This window comes from Ovis canadensis, chromosome 3 (genome assembly GCF_042477335.2).
Source record: "Ovis canadensis isolate MfBH-ARS-UI-01 breed Bighorn chromosome 3, ARS-UI_OviCan_v2, whole genome shotgun sequence".
NCBI classification, from domain to species: domain Eukaryota; kingdom Metazoa; phylum Chordata; class Mammalia; order Artiodactyla; family Bovidae; genus Ovis; species Ovis canadensis.
In genome coordinates, this window is record NC_091247.1 from 105,334,897 (window position 1) to 105,360,579 (window position 25,683).

General features: G+C 45.0%; 1 protein-coding gene across 1 annotated transcript in view; it reads left to right on the forward strand.

The window, feature by feature from the left end:
- The window catches only part of ACOXL (acyl-CoA oxidase like), a 366,969-nt gene that overhangs the window by 233,067 nt on the left and 108,219 nt on the right, over positions 1-25,683 (forward strand). Inside the window, exons 13-14 of the mRNA XM_069583969.1 lie at positions 7,684-7,773; positions 25,027-25,136. Coding sequence (XP_069440070.1) covers positions 7,684-7,773; positions 25,027-25,136 — 200 coding nt within the window. The remainder of the gene's footprint in view (positions 1-7,683; positions 7,774-25,026; positions 25,137-25,683) is intronic.

Sequence of the window (25,683 nt, forward strand, 5' to 3'; positions counted from 1 at the left end):
TGCACCTAACTTAACATGTTCAATTAAACGAATGTCCAAGATGCCTCCTGAGGTACTGAGTCACTTGACACCTGTCTCCAACCTTATCTCTGGGGCACTCTCCTCCCTGCACACCACCTCCAGTCCAGCCTTCTTTCCAGTCCTGAACATTCCGAGCTCCTTCCTGGCCATGGGGTGTTTGCATGTGCTCTTCTTTCACCTGGAGTAAGCTGTCTCCATTTCTGGCTTGGCTGACCTCTTTATGGCTCCAAGTTAAACAAGCCCTGAAAATTTTCTCTGGCATCTCGGTTAGAAGAGGTCTTTCTTGTTTATTCTTTCTTCATGGAATCCAGATCTTTTCCTTTCTGGCGCTTACCTCAGAGGATTATTTTTTTTAATTATTGGAGTATAATTGCATCACTGACTCAATGGACCTGAGTTTGAGCAAACTCCAGGAGATGGTGAAGAACAAAGAAGCCTGGCATGCTGCAGTCCATGGGGTTGCAAAGAGCTGGACATGACAGAGTGACTGAACAACAGCAAATAATTGCTTTACAGTGTGGTGTTAGTTTCTGCTATACAGTGGAGTGGATCCGCTGGATGTGTGCATCCCTTCCACCCCACCCTGCCAGGTCACCCCCGAGCGCGGAACAGAGCCCCCTGTACTGTGCAGCAGTTCCCCACCAGCTATGTTACACACGGTCGTGTATATCTGTCAGCGCTGATCTCCCAGTTCGTCCCACCCTCTCGTCCACACATCTGTTCCCTGCATCTGCATTTCTGTCCCTGTCCTGCACGTAGGTTCATATGTGCCATTTTTCTAGATTCCGCATATATGTATTCATATATGCTATGTGTTTTTCTGATTTACTTCTCTGTGTATGACAGACTCTAGGTCCAGCCGCATCTCTACAAATGAACCAGTTTTGTTCCTTCTTATGGCTGAGTAATAGTCCATTGTGTATGTGTATAATACCACATCTTCTTTAGCCATTTATCCAACCACAGATTGTTTGATCACCTGTTTTGTTTGTCTGCTTGACCGGTGCCTGTCTGTCTTCTGAGGACTGTGTCTGTGGCTTGCAGTGTGTGGCACAGTGCCTGCAGTACAAACTCTGAGCAAACGTTTGGTGATGGGACCCACAGATGAATTCCCTCACAGTTCATAAGCCCTGAGAGTTCAGGGTCATTCCAAAGCACGCAGGGCAGGGCGGGATGACTTGTCACTACCTGCATCAGAGCATCCATTGTCTGCTGGGCTGTCAGGAGATGCCACCCTGATCACAGCTGTCACAGGAAAGGGAACAGTGACCCACACACACCAGTGACCCACACACACCAGTCACCCACACACACCAGTCACCCACACACATGGGTTCTCTTCCATGCCAGGTGGTACAGATGTGTTGTTGTTGTTGTTCAGCCACCCAGTCATGCCTGACTCTGCAACCCCATGGACTGCGACACACCAGGCTTCCCTGTCCTTCATTGTCTCCCGGAGTTTGGTCAAGCTCTTGTCTATTGAATCAATGATGCCATCCTACTATCTCATCCTCTGTTGCCCCCTTCTCCTCTTACCCTCAATCTTTCCCAGCATCAGGGTCTTTTCCAAGAGATATTTTGGTGTAAAATTGACACAAGAATTCCCTCCTGGATGGTCTCTCTATTTTCCACTGACCCTCCTTTAGCCAAAAAGATAAGACTGATTTTATCTTTTTCTTCTAAAAATGAACAAAATGTACCCTCTGTGGGTTTAAAGGGTTGGGTGGGGGAAAGAAAGCCTGTTTCTAATTTTGTTCTGATATACTTATTCAACGTAATCATATACAAAAAAAAAATTAGAGATGTGAAAAGCAGCAGGAACATATTAAACTTTTCAGTGTACAAAGTTGAAACCATAAAATATGTTTTGTGGGGCCCTCACTGAAATGGGACACAACCTTAATGACTTTCACAATTACTTGCTCGGAGGCCGATGTAACCCAGAAGGCAAGGCTAGAGTAATGTGTCTACCCAGCCTGCTCTTTCCTCCCAGATCCTGGCCTGTGTGTCCCCTGAGGATGCTGTTGGCTTGGGGAGCACATCGTTTAGAGTTCCTTCTGTCTAGTCCACATTTCTCACTTTATTCACAGTGAAGTAAGCTAATGGAAAATATTATTCACTTTTTAGGGGCATTAAACCTCTTTCTTCCATCACTCCCCCTTGTTTTTCTCATCTCCCCGGTCCCCAACCTGAAATGTATAAGCCAAGGCCCTTACTTAGAAGAGTCCAAGGTGGAAGAGAAGAAAAATGATGGAAACAACCATTTCATTTTATAATGAAAACCCAAGTGTTAGGGAGTGCCTTGAGAGGATGGTGGAGAGAAGAATTTCCTGAGACTCCAGGGCATCTGTTCACATTGGAGCAACAGTTCGTGTCGATTTCCCTCTGGTGGAGAACAAGCAGGATTCGGGAGAATACTGCACACATACAGGCAGACACACACGTCGTGTGCACACACAGACACTGCTCAGGCTGCCGTAACAAAGCTTAAGCAACAGAAATGTATTGTCCCACAATTCTGGAGGCAAACGTCCTAATCCAGGTGTTGGTTTCTCCCAAGGCCTCTCTGCTTGGCCTGTGGTGATGGTTTCATTGCTCAGTCATGTCCAACTCTTTGCGACCCCATGGACTGTGGCCCACCAGGCTCCTCTGTCCATGGGATTTCCCAAGCAAGAACACTGAAGTGGGTTGCCATTCCTTTCTCCAGGGATCTTCCCAACCCAAGGATTGAACCCAGGTCTCCTGCACTGCAGGCGGATTCTTTACCAGCTGAGCTGCCTGGGGAGCCCTGTATGTGACCGTCTTCTCCTCCCTATGTCCTCACATGCTCTTCCCTCTGTGTCTGTGTCCCAGGGTCTCTACTCTTTTTCTCTTTCTTTACTTCTTAAATTATGAAAGTATGATGATGCATTTATAGGAGACTTGGAAAATACAGAACATGTAGTTTCATTACATATTACAATTATTTTTAAGTAGATAAATTAAGATTTTTTAGTTGGAATTTCAACATCAAACTCTCAAAAATTAATAGAATGAATATACAGAAAAGTAGAAGAATGTAGTAGACCTGAAAAGCACCATGAACCAGTTCAACAGAATTGAGATTCATACAGTTTTCACACAATAGTGGGACTGTTGTTGTTCAATTGTTAAGTCATATCCAACTCTTTGCAGCCCCATGGACTGCAGCACACCAGGCTTCCCTGTCCTCCACCATCTCCTGGAGCATGCTTAAACTCATGTCCATTGAGTCGGTGATGCCATCCAACCATCTCACCCTCTGCCACCCCCTTCTCCTATTGCCTTCTGTATTTCTCAGTATCAGGGTCTTTTCCAATGAGCTGGCTCTTCACATCAGGTGGCCAAAGTATTGAAGCTTCAGCTTCAGCATCAGTTGATACAAATTCCTAATGTCTCTTCTGATAAGGACACCTGTCATCATGGATTAGGACCCATCCCAGTGACTTTATTTAACCTTGATTACTTTTTCACAGGTCTTATCACCAAATACAGTCACATTAGAGGTCTTGAGGGTTAGGACGTCAATGTAGGAACTTCAGGGGACACAGGTCAGCCAAGAACACACAGGCACACACCCCATACTCAGGCACATGCTCTCTATAATGTTGTGATAGGGCCTCTCCCGAGTAAATTTGTAGATTTGACTTGAGATACACTGGAGGCCTGCGATTCATGGGGTCACAAAGAGTCGGGCACGACTGAGTGACTGAACTGAACTGAACACTGGAGGCCAAAGTTTCAGGCCTGTGGTGGAGAGATGCCCAATGTGACAGGCAGGGTGGGAACCCAGTCTGTTCCCCAGCCAGGCTTCAGCCATGGACGCATCAGGAGCCTAGAACTGTGGGTCATGTGCGGTCCTCTGGCTGAGTGGGCCTCTTTGGCTCCCCAGTTAAAGCTGAGACCATTTTGAGGCCTAGAAAAATGAAACAGAATCCCAGCAGGGCATGAGGGAGCCCTGTGGCTGAAAGATGGGGGGAAATGTCTCGGGCAGGGGTAGGAGTGCAGAGCAGGCAGTGCAGCCTGGGTCATTTCGCTAGAGTACTTCGTATTCTCCCAGAAGCACCAAGGAGGAAGCCAGGCCCCTCCGTCCTGGGCCCTGGGGAGGCGCTCCTCCTCTGGGCAGAAGCGGGGCTCACGGGTGTTGGCTCTGGGGAGGATGGGCTGTGGGAGGGGACAGTGTGAGGCGTCATGACGCTCTGGGTGGTCCGCTCTGCCCCTCTCAGGCTATTCTACGGAGACTGCATCATAGCTCCGCCCCATTGGTTTCAGGAGCTTGGTGGTGACGTGCCGGCCATGGTGCCACCCCGCACGTGGTTAGCCTTTGGGTTTTCTCTCCACTGCTTCATTTTAGTTGTCCACCAGCTCTTTGAGAGCCATGAGCCCTGTCACCTTGGCTCAGCCAGGACCCTGCTGCTGCTGCTGCTGCTGCTGCGTTGCTTCAGTCGTGTCTGACTCTGTGCGACCCCATAGACGGCAGCCCATGAGGCTCCCCCTTCCCTGAGATTCTCCAGGCAAGAACACTGGAGTGGGTTTTCCATTTCCTTCTCCAATGCATGAAAGTAAAAAATGAAAGTGAGGTTGCTCAGTCGTGTCTGATTCTTAGCAACCCCATGGACTGCAGCCTACCAGGCTCCTCCATCCCTGGGATTTTCCAGGCAAGAGTACTGGAGTGGGATGCCATCGCCTTCTCTGAGCCAGGACCCTGGAGAGTCTCAAATGATCCGAATCATAGTCACACAGTTTTCAAATGAAGAGAGGCATTCAAAGCTGAGTTTCAGCATCAATTTCATATCAATTATCTGAGCCTCAAATCAATTATAATGTGTGTGAGGAACTAACACAGGAACATGAGGCATCTTTATGTTCGGGGAACTCCAGTGCCCGTTCTGTGAGAGTCAGTGGGATTCTGTGCTGGTTTGCTGCCTTCCAAGTGGACCATTGGTCTGGTCATTTGAAAGCCCTGATTGTGTGAACAGTTCAAAAGCGTCAGAACTATGGAGCTCCTGTTCCTCCTTCCCCTGCTGGAAGAGACCAGGGCTCAATGCTCAAGGGAAAAGTACTTTGTTTCTTCAAAATTGTTATTTTAAGCCTTTAGCCAGTGTGCTGCTTATGTATAATGGCTTCTTCCCAAGTCCAAGGTGGTATATGCTATGTTTATTTTTTCTGCACCAGAACTTGATGGATTATTCGAGAATATAGCCCTCCAGGCTTACTCCCTTCATCTGTAAAATAGAATAATGCCTACCTCACAGGGCTGTTGAGTGGAAGAAAAGGATTGAGTGACATAATAAATGAAGTTGGGTCAGGCACCCAGTGAAGTATCTGGCTAGTGGCAGGTACTTCACAAATGGTATAACAATGATGATGAAGGTTGACTCAGTTACTCCCTGGCCAGGGACATACTCTCCGGGCCTGATCACACTCAGTCAGAACCCGATCTCATGTGGTTTGCCTGAGGGGTGAGTGGGGTTTACCTTGTGTCTATGATGGGATGGGGAGGCCCAGCTTCTCCAGACTGGAAATGCTGCTGATTTATTTATGCATAAATACCATGATGGTGCTAGCAGTAAAGAACCCGCTTGAAGTGCAGGAGACTTAAGAGACATGGGGCCAATCCCTGAGTCAGGAAGATTCCCTGGAGGAGGGCATGGCAACCCACTCCAGTATTCTTGCCTGGAGAATCCCAAGGACAGAGGAGCCTGATGGACTATAGTCGATAGGGTAGCACAGAGTCAGACACAACTGAAGTGACTTAGCGCACACACACACACACACACACACACACACACAATCATTTTACCTTTATGAAAGTAATGAGAGTTGAATAGGCCCTTGCTTCTGTAAACTACATTGTGCAGAGGGCCTGCTCAGACTGCGCTGATGCTGAGGGGAACAAGGAGAGGGAGGGGAGCATCAGAGGACGATTCTTGGGGCAGGAAGCAAGGATGCTTCGCATGGGCATCAGGAACCCAGAGTGCCCCCTTCTTGCCCGCTTCTGTCACTCAAGTGGCCATTTTCATAAATGAAGTGGGTCCCCCAGGAAAAAGCTTCCCAAGTGGTTCAGCAGTAAAGAATCTGCCTACCAATGAAAGAGGTGCAGGAGACGCAGGTTCGATCTATGGGTCAGAAGTGGGAAATGGCAACCTGCTCCAGAATTCTTGCCCGGGAAATCCCATAGGTGAAAGAGCCTGGTGGGCTACAGTCCATGGGGTTGCAAAGAGTTGGCCATGACTGAGCACACACACCGCCCAAAGATAATGGGTACCATGCGTTTGGAATACACAGCTGCCCCAGGGAGTGCCCTCTGTAACTCTCCCTGGCCCGTGTGGCTTGAAGATTCCAACAGCGGCTGAAGCTGATCATTCCCTAGCAGAGCCAAAGTGCTAAGTGCACATACTCCCAGGAGAGGCGGCGTGACAGCTGCCTCTGGTGTAACTCACGTGGCTGGACTGATCTGGAAGCAGATTTTGAGAGAGGGAAAGATCTTGAGAGCTAAGCGGCAGAACAATGAGCTGGAAGAAGGAGAGCGCAGGGGCCTTGAGAAGGTGATGGGCCCAAGGCCAAACACGGGGAGCTCTGCTCCCTCCGCTTCTGGCCTGGGGCTGGTCCACTTTCTTGTGGGCAGCTGGTTCTCCCAGGGTGTGTGCAGAAACACTTCAGAACTTTGGAAAGAAGCAGCAGGCTGCTGCCCTTTAAACAAGGATTTCAGGAAGTGAGAAAAGAAAAAAAGAAGAAACGGGCTGGAAACAGTGTGTATTCAGGATACAGAGTATTTAAGGACATTAAGAGACAGAGTGGCAATTTAGGATTTTTACGACGTTGCCCAAGTATCGTAGGTAGCTTTGCTAATTCTTCTCTGCTTGATTTTTTTGAAATTTATTGGAGTGCAGTTGCTTTACATATTGTGTTAGCTTCTGCAGTACAGCGAAGAGAATCAGCTATGTGTATACGTATGTCTCCTCTTCTTTGGGTTTCCTTCCCGTTTAGGTCACCACAGAGCACTGAATAGAGTTCTCTGTGCTATATAGTAGGTTCTCATTAGTTACCTATTTTATACATAGATACATAGTACCAATAGTTGGGTTGGGTTGGGGGAGGCATCATTCACCTGCATTTTGTGGGATATAATCATGAATTTGTTTTTAGTTGCTAAGTCGTGTCTGACTCTTGCGACTCCATGGACTGTAGCCCACCAGGCTCCTCTGTCCATGGGATTTCCTGGAGGAGAGTACTGGAGTGCATTGCCATTTCCTTCTCCAGGGGATCTTCTTGACCCAGGGATTGAACTGGAGTCTCCTGCACTAGCAGGTGAATTCTTTACCACTGAGACACCAGGGAAGCCCACTTTGATTTGGAATAGAAAAGCTAGCATAATTTGTTGAAATAGTTTAGAAAAATGTGACATGAGTGTTTTTAGATGTTTTTGCTGCTAATGAAGACTACATCACAAATAATATTTATGGACCAAAAGCCAATGGGATGGGTCAGAATTCTTAGAATAGTTTTTCTGGATAGGAGAAATAAAGTTATTTTCTTTTTTTTTTCTAATTGTATGTTTTTAATTTGAAAGAAAATGTTAGTCCTTTATAGTATTGGGACTGCAAATATAAAATTTGTCTTTTTTCCCTCTTTTTTCAATAGGGTTACATGATGGAAAATCAAATCTCAGGCTTAAAATGCGACACAGATGTGTTCGTCACTTTTGAAGGTGACAATGTTGTCATGCTGCAGGTAAGACATGGGAAATGTTTATTCTTTTTAAACAGTGACATTTTCAAGATCAAGTGTTACCCAGAAATCTGAAGCTCTTCCTATGTCTTATCTTCATCTGAAGTCTTTGTTTAATTGGCAGGTGTTTTTCCATTAGGCACTTGCTTTTCCCAGTAGTTGAATGGGGAAAGGGATTAATTTATTTATTTCCTAGCTGATTTTTGATGTTGAAAGGTATCTTTTTTGGCTTAAGAAAGTTACATCTTGTGAGTGTAGAGTCATATATCTTCTACCTGGGAGGCTATTCCCAAAGACTTTGTAAGTGCCTCAAAGGCAACCAAGTGACTCAGTGGAAAGGAATCCGCCGGCCAGTGCAGAAGCCTCAGGAAACATGAGTTTGATCCCTGGGTCAGGAAGATTCCCCTGGAGGAGGAAATGGCAACCCACTCCAATATTCTTGCCAAGATAATCCCATGGACAGAGAAGCCTGGCGGGCTACCATCCATGGGGTTGCGAAGAGCCTGACATGACTGAGCACGTGTGCACCCAGAAGATAAACAGGCAAAAGACAGGAAGAGCCAGTTTACAAAAGGAGGGCAATTGATCAGCCACGTAAGTGACCAGAGAAACAACTCTGGGGCCTCTGCAATACCGATCGCGTTCATATCTCAGGCTGCCTGATGTTTAAGAGTATGTTCACATCCCACTGTTGGTCAGAACAAAAGGGACTTCTTCCATGTTGCTCTTGGCCATGTGTAATTCTACTTCTGGGGCTTCATCTAAACTTATAATCCAAACTGCAGACAACTTTTGGTCACAAACGTTCTCATTAGTGCATGATTTATTACAGCAATAATATTGGAAACTAAATTTTCAACAATAGGAAAATGATTAGGGAAATCATGCTCTGGCCAATCAATGGGGAATTCTATAGCCTTTAAAATTGTACTTATAAAGGGGTTATTACAGAAATTTGAAAAGAGTTTATTATAGAAATTTGTATGATATGGTAAGTAAAAATTATATAAGACTGTATACAGAATGGGATTCCAGTTCGGTGTTTTTAAAGATGAAGAATAGGGACTTTGGGTTTTGCTAAGATATACTGACCCCATTCCCCCCAGGGCTTTCCTCTTAACAGTTAAACACCCTGCATAGAACACAGTGAACAAGCATAGGGAGATTCTTCTTGAAAAATTTTTATTGGAGTGCAGTTGATTTAAGTGTTGGGATAGTTTCAGATGTACAACAAAGTGAATCAGTTACACATATTTCTACTCTTTTCCTGGGTCGGGAAGATCCCCTGGAGAAGGAACTGGCAACCCACTCTAGTATTCTTGCCTGGAGAATCCCATGGACGGAGATGTCTTGCAAGCTATAGTTTATGCTGTCACAAGAGTTAGACACAACTTAGTGACTAAATCACCACCACTCTTTTTTTCTGGATTCATTTCCTATAAAGGCCATTACAGAATATTGAGTAGAGTTCTCTGTACTATACAGTAGGTCCTTATTAGTATCCATTTTATACACAGTAATGTGTATGTCTCAATCCCAGTCTTCCAATTTGTCCCTCTCCCGCTTGCCCCTCAGTAACTGTAAGTTTATTTTTTTGCATCTGTAACTCTATTTCTGTTTTGTAGACAAGTTTGTAGCCTACTTTTAGATTCCACATATAAGCAGTATCGTATGATGTTTGTCTTTCTGTGTCTGAGGTTACTGCAAATGGTATTATTTTGTTCTTCTTTATGGCTGAATAATATTTCATTGTATAAAGCGGGAACAAAGAAGGCAGGCTGCTCAGGGACCTAGGGACTGGGGAAGAAAATGAAGCAAGTTCTCTGGGTTTCCTTATTGCCTCCCATAAATCCTGGACAGAATATACATGTCCTAAATCTCTAACTGGCACAAACAGAATATGCTTCAAGAAAAGCCTGTGTATCCAGTCAAAGGAAACGGAAGATGGTGGCCTCACAATAGAAAACCTTACAGGCAACACTCCCTCTCCACCAGTTACACGCAACAGAAAATCCAGACCAACACACACACACACACACACACACACACACACACACACACACCCAGCTTCACCAGGGCCTGGCAGGAACTGACCTTCCCCCTAAGCTCCAGTCTGAGGAAATCAGCAGAAGCAGGTAGCAGGGATAGCGATGCCCTTCTCCCGCCTGGTGGGGCTGGTGGGGCTGGCCGTGTATGTGCAGCCGTTCAGTCCTGTCTGACTTTATGACCTCATGGACTCTAACCCTCCAGGCTCCTCTGTCTATGGAATTTCCCAGGCAAGAATACTGAAGTGGGTTGCCATTTCCTTCTCCAGGGGATCTTCCTGACCCAGGGATCAAACCAGAGTCTCCTGTATTGGCAGTTAGATTCTTTACCACTGAGCTGTCTGGGAAGCTGGGCAGGGAACTAATCTTCCATCCCTAGCCTGGCGGAAGCAAAAAGAGCCCAGTTTCTCCCACTGGGGTAAGATCAGCAGGATCCCTAGGTGAGATAAGACTTCACCTGCACTTAGCAAGATCAAGACCCAGTGAGGCGATGCGAGGTGAAGCTAATTACCAGTGCCCTTCACCCTCAGCTCCAGTGTCAGCAGAGTCCAGTGGAGAGTGAACACTACGCCTGCCTGACATCAACTAGACTAAACCAGGAGGTGTGAGTTAGGGTTCGTGACCACTCACATTCTCCCCATGCCTGGTGTCAGTGGACCCAGTAAGGAGCTGAAGCTACACATGTACCCAGCAAAAGGAAGACTAATTCGAGGGCTTCCCAGGTGGCTCAGTGGTAAGGAATTCACCTGCCAATGCGGGAGACATGGCTTTGACCCCTGGTCCGGGAAGATCCCACATGCCTCAGAGCAACTAAGCTGTCTGCTCCACAACTACTGAGCCCGGGCGCTAGAGTCTGGTAGCTGCAACTACTGACGCCCACAGGGCTCAGAGCCCGTGCTCCATAACAAGAGAAGCCTCCACAGTGAGAAGCCTGCACGCTGCCATGACGAGTAGCCCCTGCTCACTGCAGCTAGAGAAAGTCCACACCGCAGCAGAGACCCAGCACAACCAAATACATAAAATTAAAAAAAGAAGCCTAACTAGATGGCGTGAAGGAGGACTCGTGGGCTCTTTGATCCTCCTCACCCTGCTCTCTCGCCCCCATACCTCAGTAGACTCTGAGTCTCCAGCCTTCCCTGACTTCGGGGTGGAGTGGAATGGTGTGAGCTGGGTTAGTTAATACTCCACTTCCTGTCTCCCTAGTTTCAGTAGAAGCCAAGAGGACGTTCAGCCTCTGCCCTCGCCCATCATCAGTTAGTTAGGAAGAAGTAGTGGGAATTGGGGCTCGTTGGCAGTCTGCGTCCCCACCCCTCTTTCTCTGGTATGAGCGTGACCAACAGGATGCTGGAGTGTCACCCCACCTGTCCACAGTGAGCCAGTGTGAGCCAGTTACTGCTTGAGCCAGGGCGGTACGGGCCGCACTCACTGGGAACCTGAGCATTCACAGCCCCAGACCTTGCACAGCACCTCGCAATTAAACACAATCTCCTAAAGAAATATCCAAACCCCCTGGATACAGTAGAAAAATCACTCATTATAACAACAACGACAACAAGGACAACCACAACTTGAATGGGAAAATCGACAGATGATGATACCAAAAAGAATCGGATGTTGGAATTATCTAACAAAGATTTTAAAGTACCCATCAAAAGAATACTTCAAAGGTAATTGCAAGTACTCTTGAAACAGATAAAAGTGTCAGAACATTTCAGCAGTGACAGAAGAAATAAAAGGAGACCCAGGTGTAACTGTAGAATTGAAAAACACAATTGAAAAAACAAATTGGTGGAATGACAGTAGAAGAGATGATCGCGAAAAGAAAAAAAATCTGTAAAGTCAATAGAATTGACTCAGTCAATAGAATTACTCAGTCTGAACAAAGGGGAAGAAAACGAAAAGTCCCAGGGATCTGTTGTGCCCGGTCCAACTTCCTCATCCCTACCACCAGGTGCCGAGGTGCTGCTGTGAAGCGTGGACGTGAGTGCTCCTGTGTAACTCAGAGCACAGGATCAGTGCACCCTACCAGGGTGAAACAAATAGCTGGTGGGACCTTGCTGCACAGCTCAGGGAGCTCAGCTCAGTGCTCTGTGATGACTCCGAGCGGTGGGGGGCGGGGAGGCCCAAGAGGGAGGGATAGATGTGTGCATATGGCTGACTCACTTCTTTGTACAGCAGAAACTGACACATCATAAGGCAACTGTACGCCAGTAAGAAAAACAGCTCAGTCCTCAGCGATGACCTTCACACTGTCCCTTCTCTCAACTCATCCTGAGGTGCTGGTTTGGAAAGCTTGACGGAGGTGCTGGCTTAGGACCTGGCTTGGCAGGTGTTTCCAGCCTCAGAACCCAGGACTGTCCCCTCAGCTTGCCACCCAGAGGTGCTGCGGATGGCTGTGAAGTCAAGATATCTGCTCCTTTCCCCAGATCTAGTGCTCTCACTTTCCTCTGTCAAAAGACCCAAACATAGCTGCTGGAAATAGACAACCTATGTAGTCCTGTAATAGAAATGAAACTTAATGTTTAATAATAATAAAAAAGCTCCCCCCAAAGAAATCTTCAGGTCTAGGTTTCATTGGAGAATTCTACCAAACATTTAAGGAATAATTTTACACAAACTCTTGCAGAAAATGGAAGCAAAGAGAAGGCTTCCCAACTTGGTTTTATACAACTATTATTACGCTGATACCAAAAGTAGATTACTATCTACAAAAAAAGGGGAAGCTACATATCAAAAACTTACATGATCTTAGATACAAAAATCCTCAGCAAAATTTTAGCAAATTAAATCTTGCAGTGTATAAAAAGAATTATACACTGTGAACAAGTGGAGTTTTTCGCTGGTGTACAAGGCTGCTTCATCATTCAAGTCAGTCAATGTAAACCATCATATCAAGTGAAAAAAATTATATGATTATATTGGTTTACACAGAAAAAGCATTTGACAAAATCCAACAATAGTTTGTGATTAAAAACTCTCATCAGACTAGGAATGGAGGGGAATTTCTGTAACTTGTAAGCTTTCCAGGTGGCGCAGTGGGAATCTGCCTACCGGTGCAGGAAACGCAAGAGACACAGGTTCAATCCCTGGATCAGGAAGCTCCCCAGGAGAAGGAAATGGCAACCCACTCTAGTATTCTTGCCTGGAGAATCCCCATGGACAGAGGAGCCTGGAGGGCTACAAAGGGGTTGCAAAGAGTTGGACAAGACTTAGTGACTAAACAACAGCAAATCCTTCTCTGGACTGGATTATGCTTTGAATCTACTTATCAAAGTAGAGGTGGATATTTCAGAGACCAGGAGTCAATACTTTTCATAGTACTCTTCTGTTACCGACGTGCCTTCCACCCTCTGTCTGAAGGTGCGTCTCTTTAGTGATCCTGAAGGCGCCGTGGCCGCTGCCCCGTGACTGGGGAGAGGCGGGCACAGCGGCCTGTGCTTCGCAGTTAGCGCGCTTGACATGTTTCCCTTTGAGCGGGACCGAAGGTCGCTGACCCCTTCATCATTTTCCTGGGGCAGAGGTTGTGAGCCCTTGGTGGAATTTAATTACACCGTCCACCAAATCCAATTACTGTCCACACTCATGAAATCCCATTATAACTTTCTTCTGCTTCATTAGATATACCCTAGGACAGGTCCCTTCTTAATCCACTGTGGCAGATTTCCTAAGGAACATCAGCCACAGGCTTTGCATACATTGTTTATTACTCCAGGAAAATATATGCAAAAATTCAAATGACCTATAGTCCTACTTGCTTAAAAACCAAGCACATATCTGGTTTCTTAGGGATTAAGAAAGGGATTTCACTGTCCCCTCCCCGCCTCTGGAGTATTTTCCCGAGAATTCGGATATTTTGTTTTGTTTTTCTTTTTTCCTACTTTTGAAAATTTCTTTTTTTTTTTTTTTTTTGAACTTTGAAAAAGACAAGGTTTTATTACATACAATTCTTGGAGGGTACAAGTCACACCCAAGGTCACAAAGGAGGCCAGGTGAAATAAGAGGTTTCACAGGTTCACACTTCAGTGGTGAATTTAAAACATAAGAGTGGGAATTAGGGCTTGGGAAGAAAAGAATCAGGGTCACTCAAGTGGAGTTATCTGGGTCACCCAGGGCTTTCTAAAAGAGGAACGTCATAGGTGAGGTGGCCTGGCTCCTTATCTGATTGTTTAGCTAGTGTGTGTGTCATCATAGAGCTGTAAATACGCTCATTTGAGATGTATATCTTTGAAATGGATGCCTCAGTAGTCAAAAGCTTATTGTCAGGCACTTTCACTACATATACACACTTTATTTTCATCTGGAGTATTGTCAGGTACAGTGAAGTGTGTGGGGGCCCTGGAGTCAGATTCTCTACATATATATTCTGATTCAGACTCTTATTCTTGGACACGTTATAATACCTTACCACTCTCTCTGAGGTTTCTCATCTGGAAACTGGTGGCAATAAAAGTTTCTGTTTTGAGGATTAGGAGTACATGGTACATAACAAGCATGAAGGTAATGTTTTCTGTTATTATTTATGATCAATAACTTAGGAGACCTCTTCAAAACAAATTGTACTTCTTATATGAACACATTTTCCAGGGAAGAATACAGTGTTTTCTCTGAAATAATAGTTGTAATATAACTCATTTAATTTGTTAAGAGCATCTTAAGGAGGATTGTAAATCAAATTTTTGTCAATTTAAAATTTAAGTCTTTTATAACTTCCTTTTAAAGATTTTCTTTCAGAGGAGCTGAGATGTGAGGAGATCATTAATATAGACGATTATGGTCTAATCTATTCTTATGCATTTAGATTTCATATAGAATTTTATGAGAGTGAACTGTCCTCATAAAAATGAAGTATCTTTTCTAACAACTAATCTCTAAAACTGCAGTAGCTCACGATTTAGCATAATGTCTGATTTAAAGACAAAATAAATGCTATTTGAACTAAACAGTGCTTTCTGTACACAGAAGTCTTCTATTGCCATTTAAAAAAAATCAGTAATCTTTTAAATTACAAAGGAATTTATTATGTTTTCCCATTGCTTCTGGTTCTCTTAAAACAATTTTGGGTTTTGAAATTTGAAGTTAAAAAATTGTGAATATAATGAAAGGCATACTCTTTTTCAAAAAAAGATTCATAAGCTAACCCAAAATACCTGCTGTCGTTTTAGTTATCTTACCAAGATTATCTCAGGTTTTGTTTAATTTAGCTTCTCTGTTATCTCGGTTTGGGCTATAAGTAACAAAATACTTAATTGCCTTAACCAAGGTTAGCTAGTCCCATAGCGGGCTATTCAGTGGCATGGGGACAGACGGATACTGCAGTTGGGGGCTCCCCCCTCTACCATCCTTGTTGGCTTCTGTCCTGTGTATCTTTCCTAGCTGCTAGATGGGTTGACACTATTTTCTTAGTTTACGTATCTTGCTATCTCTTTTATTTTTTTTATTTTTTTTTCTTGCTTTTATTTTTTTATTTTATTTTATTTTTTTTTGTTTTTTGTTTTTTGTTTTTTATTTTTTAAATTTTAAAATCTTTAATTCTTACATGCATTCCCAAACATGAACCCCCCTCCCACCTCCCTCCCCATAACATCTTTCTGGGTCATCCCCATGCACCAGCCCCAAGCATGCTGCATCCTGCGTCAGACATAGACTGGCGATTCAATTCACATGATAGTACACATGTTAGAATGTCATTCTCCCAAATCATCCCACCCTCTCCCTCTCCCTCTGAGTCCAAAAGTCCGTTATACACATCTGTGTCTCTTTCCCTGTCTTGCATACAGGGTCGTCATTGCCATCTTCCTAAATTCCATATATATGTGTTAGTATACTGTATTGGTGTTTTTCTTTCTGGCTTACTTCACTCTGTATAATCGGCTCCAGTTTCATCCATCTCATCAGAACTGATTCAAATGAATTCTTTTTAACTGCTGAGTAATACTCCATTGTGTATATGTACCACAGCTTTCTTATCCATTCATCTGCTGATGGACATCTAGGTTGTTTCCATGTCCTGGCTATTATAAACAGTGCTGCGATGAACATTGGGGTACATGTGTCTCTTTCAATTCTGGTTTCCTCGGTGTGTATGCCCAGCAGTGGGATTGCTGGGTCATATTTCAAGAGAAAATTGAACTATTGGTATAATATCACTTGGGCATATTCTCCACCTCCAAATTTTGAGATTTCGCTTTAAGTGGTCTCATTCCTATTTTCTCTATGCACACGTGCATGCGTGCATGCGTGTTAATGTGTGTGTGTGTGTGTGTAACCATTTGAAAGTTGTAGACATCAGACATTTCATCCCTAAATTAAACGTGAACATTCATTTTTTAAAATAAGGACATTTTCTTACAAAAGCACAATACTGTACACCTAAGCAAATGAACAGGAATACCATAATGAAAGTGAAGTAAAAGTGTTAGTTGCTCAGGCATGTCTGACTTTTCAACCCCATGGACTGTAGCCTGCCAGGCTCCTCTGTCCATGGGATTCTCCAGGCAAGAATATTGGAGTGGGTTGCCATTTCCTTCTCCAGGAGATCTTCCTGACCCAGGCATTGAACCTGGGTTTCCTACATTGCAGGCAGATTCTTTACCTTCTGAGTTACCAGGGTAACTCAGCAAAAAGTAATTAGTATTCCTGGAGATATGTGATGGCTTTGCATCCATAAAACAAAAACATCCCGGGGACCTCCCTGGCGGTCCAGTGTAACCACAGACTTCGAATGTGTGGTGGTTGTTTAGTCTCTAAGTCCTGTCTGACTCTTTGTGACCCATGGACTGTAGCCCACCAGGCTCTTCCGTCCATGGGATTCTCCAGGCAAGAATACTGGAGTAGGTATTTCCTTCTCCAGGGGATCTTCCTGACCCAGGGATTGAACCTGGGTCTCCTGCATCGCAAGAAGATTCTTTCACTCACTGAGCCACCAGGGAAGCCGAAGGGAAGTAAAAGGGAAAGGCTAAGAGACATGGATGATCATGTCCAGGGAACTGATGACATTCCCCAAAGAGGGAGCAGACAACACAGAGAGGCGGGTGAAATCAGAAAAATGAAAGAAGACAGTTTCCCAAACCTGAAGAAAGTCACAAGTCTTTCTTCACACCAGGCAGGACCCACCAGACAAAGTCAGAGCCTGAAAACAGTCTGGAGAATTTCAGATCACCAAGTAAGGACAGAGAGAGGGCATCTAGATGTTAGACTGAAAAGAAACATCAGATTATTTGTTAAGAAAAGAGTCGGATTCACCTCAGCCCTATTGGCTGCAGCACTGGAGGCTGGAGCAGTGCCTCCTGACTCCACTGCACCCACACGTCTCTGGGGCTCTTGTCACAGTCGGACTCTGGTGTGGGTCCTGGGCTTCTGCATTTCCAGCAAGCTTCTGGGTGACGGTGACGCTGCTGCTCTGCAGACCACAGTTTGAGTGGCCAGAGTCTAGAATAAAATAGAACGATGCCTTTAGAACTTAGGAGAAAATTACTTTGAATGTAAAATTTTACAGCTGGCTAAATTATTCATCAAATATGAGCCAGACTTACAGATATTCAAATGTTTGGGAGGTTTACTTTGCCATGCACTTTCTGAAAAATATTACTTGTAGATGAGGTGGAGAAAAGTGTAAAACAAGTGAATAATTAGAAAGATATCTGTGGATAGTCAATGGAAATTTGCTGTATAACTCAGGGAGTTCAAACTGGGGCTCTGTAACAACCTGAAGGGCTGGGATGGGGAGGGAGGTGGCAGGGAGGTTCAGGAGGGAGGGGACGTATGTGTGCCTATGGCTGATCCATGGTGATGTTTTGTAGAAACCAACACAACCCTCTAAAGCAATTATCCTTCAATTAAAAATAAATAAATTTTAATAAAGAAAGACATCTATGCTTTCTGGAGCTAATCCAAGAGGGGTTTGTGTAAAGAAATACCTGCATAGTCGTGGCCAACACAGTTGGTCCAAATTAGGTCAAGAAGTCAGAGGGCTCAAAAGAATGACTTTGAGAAGGAAATGATTTCTATTCAACAAGTAGAATAATTAAGAAGCAGGAAAATGCTTAGTCATGATGGAAAAGCCATATGGTTCTTCTTGAAACAAGTGGGAAAATAGTTGATCAAGACTCTAGGAAAAACAAAACTGCTCGGCAAAAGCATGTTCCAAATAGGAAGCAAGAGAACTATGTTTGACCTTGGCATTTGGAAGCTGCTTCTCTAGCAGAATGAAAACTGCTTAAGAATGGTTATTTCTGAAGAGACATTCTAGAGGTAAGGGGTTGGGTAAGAGACTTGCACTTTTTATTTAAGACTATTTAATATGGCCTAAACTTTTTAACTTGGAGGAGACTTGCTTTACAATGTTGTTAGTTTCTGTTGTACAGCAAAGTGAATCAGCCGTATGCATACATGTATCCCCTCCCTCTTAAGCCTCCCGCCCACCCCATCCCACCTCTCCAGGTCTTCACAGAGCGCTGAGCTGAGCGCCCCGGGCCGTCTGTTTTATACATGGTAGTATAAATGGCATATGTCCATCCTCCTCTGCCAGTTCATCGCCCCTCTCCTTCCTGCCCTGTGCCCACCTGCCCACTCTCTGTCTGCGTCTGTATTCCTGCTTAGCAAATAGGTTCACCAGTACCATCTTTCCAGATTCCAGATATAATATATGACATTTGTTTTTCTCTTTTGACTTATTTTACTCTGTATGACGGACTCTATACTCATCCACATCACTACAAATGACCAGTTCTGTTGCTTTTTATGCCTGAGCGATTTTCCGTTGCATATGTACATCTTTATCTGTTCTGCCGATGGACAGGTAGGTTGCTTCCGTGTCCTAGCTATTGTAAATAGTGCGCAATGATCTTTGGGGTACATGTGTCTTTTTGAATTAGGATTTTCTCAGGATATATGCCCAATAATGGGGTTACTGGATCATGTGGTAGTTTTATTCCTATTAAAAATTTTTTTAATTAAAAATTGAGTATATTTAAAACCATTAAAATAAATTGGCCCTCCCTTGTAAAAACACATTTATTGCATTCTTACTCATTGGTGTGAATCAATTTTCACTATATAAAATAAAGGAACTATGAGTAGAATATAGAAAGAAAAGAAATAGCCCTTCCCTTAAATATAAAAAATAAAGGAGGAAAGAGAAGGAATGAAGAGTGACAAAGAAAGGCCTCACTGAGAGAACAAATGCTGCATGCGAGTGCACGCGTGCACACACACGCACACACGTGCACACACACGCGCACACGCGCACACACGCACACACGCACACACACGCGCACAAACGCGCACACACGCACGCACACACGCGCGCACACACATGCACACACACGCACACACACACACACACACACACGCACGCGCACACACACGCACACACACGCACACACCTTACTGTTCTCCCCATCCCCATCGCTGGGGTGAATTCCAGATTCTTCTCCAAGACAGCCTGGACCTCAGGTGCTACAATGGAGCATTGGGACAGGTACGATGTTGGGCGAGGACTCGACCTCAGGCTGTAGAACCCTGACTCCCTCTGCTCCTAAAGGAAGCACACAGTTCCTTTAGAAAACCTGAAAGAACATTCCCTCTGGGGCCCCAGCCTTCTGGCTATCAGTGAGTCCTAGCAATCAGCAGGTGGAGGTGTTGAGATGCCAGAAGGAGCAAGGTGCAGGTACTCCTGAAACCAGAGACGGGGGCTGGGGCGACCCTATCACAGGGCCTCGGAGCATCAGTTCTAAAAGAGCTGAGATCTGGCTGCACAAGGAGGGGTCTGAGGAACAGCTGGTATGGGGGTGACCGGACTGTGGAAGACAGCCAGTCATCCTGAAAGACCAGCCGCCCTCCCCTTCTGAGGGCCTCTTGGAGAGAAAGAACGAGGGCGTGGGCTGAGGGCCTGCCCGACCCAGCAAAGTCAGAGACAGATAGTTCAACAGATCTTCCGGAGGTTTGCAGGTGGGATCTACAGATGAGCTGTGCAGAATCACCTCGGATGATGGCAGAAGCACAGAGAAAGGGAGATGTGTGAATGGGCCAGAGGCAGGCAGAGGCCGGCCTGGTGGAGGCTGAAGACCACCATGCGGGGAGTAGATGTAGGGTGGGGACCGAGTCTCGGCCAAGAGGAGGGAAATGGCCTTGGAAAGGCGGGAGGCGGCCGCGTGAAGATTGGGGGTAGAATTTGGCGCAGAGCATTTACAAAACATGGTCACCCATTCTGGGGCACTTGAAGGGCCTTTGGGATAGTACCCTTTTAGAGAAGCAAGGCAGTTTCAAACAGACGTTCTGGTTTTCCCTTCCAAATCCACTGACACATAACAAATCCGGTGCTAATTCTTTCAAAGCCGGATGTTCCAGCATCTGACTGTTGAAGGCTCTCCTCAAGAACTCTGTGTGTGAGGTTTGGGAGAGAGCCTTCTGAATCTGAGCCTCGTTACCTGTACTTCTGAGCTCGCCAGAGTGGCTTCTTCATTTTCTGTACAGAAATCACTCTTGCTCTCTCTCTCTGTGTGTCCTTTTTATTTCCTCCTCCCTCCCTCTCCCTTTCTCCCTGTCCCTTTCCTTCCTTCCTTCTTTCTTTCTCTCCTTCTAGCCAGAGAATCATTACAGATTCTCCTCAAAGAAATCTGACCTTGATGGGATGTCCAGCATTTGAAAGAGGCAAACAGTTACTATACTCAGTGGGAGATAATGCCGTGTTGGCCTTTTCTTCAGCCTCACTCCCCAGGGGACACCTGAATTGCCCTTAGCTAGCTCATGTTGCCAGATGTGGATGGAAGAAAAGCTCAGGACACGCAGTCCCATTTGTGTCTGCCCATCCTCCCGGGGCCTAGAGGGACAGATCCAGCTTCTTGGGATGAAACCTGTGGTCAGAAGAGCCTGTACTTAGACGGAAAGGATGAGCCTATGGTTACTGAGGGGAAACATGGGGGGAAGGGACAGTTGGGGAGTTTAGGATGGACATGTACACACTGCTATGTTTAAAATGAATAACCAACAGGGACCCACTGTATAGCACAGGGAACTCTGCTCAGTATTATGTGGCAGCCTGGGTGGGAGTCAGGCATGGAGAAGGGACACGCGTATATGTATGGCTGAGTCCCTTCGCTGTTCACCTAAAACTATCACAGCATGGCCAATTGGCTCTACCCTAATACGAAATGAAATGTTTGGAAAAGAAGAGCCTATGCTGGCTTGCTGCTCTGCTCTCACTGTCTTGAGATCCTTAATCATTTTTGAACAAGGTGCTCTGCACTTCTGTTTTGCCCTGGGTCCTATGGCCAGTCCTGCCAAGGGCATGGTCTGGACCCCAGGGCCACAGGTACGGCCACTTGGAAGGAAGCCGTTGTCCTCCTCGGTATAAGCCTGAGTGCTGCCCGCTGCTTGGCTTGTCCTGCTGTAGAGAGGATAACGTAGGCTGACTTTTCCTTAGAGACCGTGCTTTCTATCCTCATCGACTCTAAGTGTTTCTGCTTTGGCAGCAGACACAACTCGTTAGGCTTTTTAATCCAAGTTTCTCTGTAGCTGACATAAATCAGTGAAATACTCAGTGTGTAGACATGCTAGTCGCTTCGTAGATGCCTTGAGAAGCCATTCGACCTAAAAAATTATTTGTAATTGTGCTATATAATCAGTGTTCCCTGATGCATAGGATATTTATTATAAATGCATGTTTGTGATATCATTATTCTGCATAACTACTCAGACTCATGGTTTCCAAATGTCGGCTGTAGGTTCACTTGATTCCTTCTGCAGGTGGGGTCTTTTACAAAAGGCAAGAGTATAGCTGTTTTGGCTGCTCAGTTCCCCAGAGTTCTCTTAAGGAAGGGACTCCTGAGCAGGTGCAGCGGGACTCAGGCCCTGGGAATTAATCAAGTGGATAAAGGAAAATAAAGAGTCTTCATCTTTTGAGCCAGAGAACTGTGTCCAAAGCCGCAGAAACCATCATCTGGAAAGAAATAACATCACAAGTTGTCTTAAGAAAATCTGGTGTAAGTTTTCAAAACACCAGACCTAGAGGATTTGACTATTTGTACTGAGAGGAAATATATTTTATTTTATAAAATGGGTTTCTTTTACTACCAGGTTCATTTTTAAGTAATGAATTCTCTGCTGCAACTCAGACATTCAGTGTATACAAATTTTACGGAGTCTCCTAGTTTTGGTCATCGCTATTGCTATGTGAGGGCTTCCCAGGTAGCTCAGTGGTAAAAAATCTATTTGCCAGTGCAGGAGACACTGAAGATGTAGGTTCAGTCCTTGGGTCAGGAGGATCCCCTAAAGGAGCAAATGGCAACTCACTCCAGTATTCTTGCCTGGAGAATCCCATGGACAGAGGAGCCTGGCAAGCTACAGTCCATGGGGTCACAAACAGCACGCACACACATTGCTGTGTAAGATTATCATTTTGGGGGTAATCTGGGTGTCGCTCGACAAAACCTCTCTGTTTCATTTTAATTTTTCAACTTTAGTGTGTATAATTATTTTAAAGTAGAAAATTAAAAATTATATGTGTGTGTTGGGGGGTGTTATATGCTCAGTCCTGTCTATTTGCGACCCCCATGGACTGTAGCCCACCAGCCTCCTCGGTCCGTGGAATTTTCCAGGTGAGAACACTGATGTAGAAAAAGAAAAATTTTTTAAAAAGAAAAAAGAATACTGGAGTGGGTTGCCAGTTCCTACTCCAGGGGATCTTCCCGACCTAGGGATTGAACCTGTGTCTTCTGTACTCATATGTGTGTGTGTGTGTGTGTGTGTTTTATATATTTTATATAATGGCATAATTTATTTATATTTTTCATTTTGTTTCTTATTATATAATGTATATATAGTATATGGTATATTATAACACATTCAGGAACACATATATGAAGTTAAAAAATCACGTCTTCATTGCATGCTCAGTTGAGAGACTGATGGATCTGTCTGCCTCTCCAGGTCATTTATCAAATAAAGTATTGAGTGTAGAGACTGTCCTGACCAAACCCCATGGTAGCTGATAGCTCCAACTCTTTAATCTAAACTTCACCAAAGTGCATCAGCAGCAGAAAATAGACTCATTAAAAAAAATCAGCTTTTCTTGTCTCATGACCTAGAAAAAAAGGAACAATTCCAAAAACGAGGAGCAAAAAGGAAAAAGAAAAGAGCGAAGATCTAAACAGAGGAATTTGGTGATATTAGCCAGGCCCCAGTGTGTCTATCTTTTAAGTTTAACACCTAAACTGGATTATTATGTTCTAGAAATTTAAAAAAAAAATAGTTTTTTGGCTACACTGTGCATCATACAGGATCTTCATTCCCCAGGCAGGAATAAAACCCTCACCCCTAGCAGCAGACGCATGGAGTCTTAAGTGCTGGACCACGGGGGAAGCCCCGATGTTCTTCTAATTTTAAATCTAGTTAAAATGTGTTTGTTTTCCCAAATTAATTTGCTTAAATCAGAAAGGTAAGAGCCTATTCATTGGAATAGACCCTGATGCTGGGGAAGATTGAGGGCAGGAGGAGGTTGGATGACATCATCGACTCAGTGGAGATAAATTTGAGCAATCTCTGGGAGATAGTGAAGGACAGGCAAGCCTGGTGTGCTGCAGTCCTTGGGGTTGCAAAGAGTCAGACACAACCGGGCAACCGAACAACAACAAAATCAGAAAGGTGGACGTAGTGACAGAAGTTAAAGGAAATTGTTAAGGAACTGAATGGATCAGAGGAGATGCTGAACACAGAAAAGGGATTTATTTACTCATTCACTTATTCAAGAAAGATTCCTCAACTCCCATAGCCATTTGATGGAGCGAACGTGAACAGACTCTGACCTTGTGGTGCTTACCTTCCGGAGGCAGAAGGATGGGAAAGCAGCGGCAAGTTGTAAGCTCCATGTCCTTGGGTAGCAATAAACTCAGTGTGGAAAAATAAAGGCAGTGGAGGTCTGGAGTGGAGGCGTGGGAATCAGAGAGCAATGTTTAACACTGGGAGTGTTGTTTGTTGTCCACCAAGAGGGTGATGGAGTTAGAGCCATTGTAAATTTAATAGGTGAGCAAAAACAAATGGTGTCTTAATCCCACTGATGTCAGCGAAACTGACCTGGAGTGCCATATCATTTTGATTTTTATTCTAGTCAGAGTTAGTTGATCCCCACGGCCCACCCCTCCCCCACCCCCGCCATTGTCCCTGTCGCTAGCAGTGTTTGATTTTCACACTTACTTTGTAGAGCATGCATGCATGCTAACTTGCTTCAGTCGTGTCCAACTCTTCTCGACCCTGTGGACCATAGTGCGCCAGGCTGCCGTGTCTATGGGATTCTCCAGGCAAGAATACTGGAGTGGGTTGCCATGCCCTCCTCCACAGAATCTTCCCAACCCAGGGATCGAACCCACGTCTCTTATGTCTCCTGCGTCGGCAGGGGGTTCTTTGCCACTAGCACCACCTGGGAAGCCCAACTGTGTACAGCAGGAACTACAAAAATGTTGATGTCCTTTGACCCCATAGTCAGTATTTTGTGACACGTCCTTTTCTATCCTGAAATGAAGTCATGGGTAATATCTATCTAGAGATATGATTTCAAGAATTCAAGACAATACTTCAAAGAAGCAAAAGGAATGTGTAATAAGCATGACTATATAGTAAGACACTGGCTTCCTTGGTAGCTCAGCTGGTAAAGACTCTGCCTACAATGCAGGAGACCCTGGTTCGATTCCTGGGTCGGGAAGATCTGCTGGAGAAGGGATAGGCTACCCACTCCAGTATTCTTGGGCTTTGCTGCTGGCTCCATTGGTAAAGAATCCACCTGCAATGCAGGAGATCTGGGTTCAATCCCTGGGTTGGGAAGATCCCCTGGAGAAGGGAATGGCTACCCTCTCCAGTATTCTGGCCTGGAGAATTCCATGGACTGTACAGTCCGTGGGGTCACAAAGAGTCAGACATGACTGAGCGACTTTCATATATATATATATATAGTAAGACATGGCTCCCCAGGTGACTCGGTGGGTAAAGAATCCATCTTCAATTCAGGAGAGTCGGCTTCACCTGGAGAGGGAAATAGCAACCCATCATGGACAGAGGAGCCTGGTGGGCTATAGTCCATGTGGTCGCAGAGAGTCTGACACCACTGAGCACAAATTTTGCTGGAAGCCACTGGACCATATCTGGCTGCAGCAGTTAAGAACACCCTGGTGTTTGTTACATTTTTCACAAGTGGCTGACAACTGGTTTATAATGTGTGCAGGTTGTGGTTCGGGAACTGCTGGCTCAGTACACTAAGCAGTGTGAAGAAAGACCGGTCTCCAGCGTGCTCCGAAACTGGGCGGAATCAGGGAGTGACAGGCTGAGAACCAGGTATGTGGTCACTCAGGCTGCTACCATCCTTGACCTGGAGTCTTATTCTTGAGCCTGAGTATACAGAACCTTGTACAGTTCACACTTGTTTAAATGTAGAATATTGATATAAAATAGATAATCAACAAGGACCTAGTGAATAGCACAGGGAACTCTGCTCAATATTCTGTAATAACCTATATGGGAAAAGAACCTGAAAAAGAACAGATATAACTAAACACTTTGCTGTACACCGGAAACTAAAACCACATTGTCCATCAACTATGTGCATGCTTGCTCAGTCGCGTCCGACTCCGTGACCACATGGAATGCAGCCCACCAGGCTCCTCTGTCCATGGAATTTCCCAGTCCAGAATACTGGAGCCATTCCTGCTCCAGGGGATATTCCCAACCCATGGATTGAACCCGTACCTTCTGTGTTTAAAAAAATACTGATATGTGGAAACATACATATGAATATGTAATTTCAATACGCATGCACCCACAATCCACCTTAAGGACAGAAGACTGCTGATTCTGCCCCTTCTACACGTGTCCCTTCCTTTTA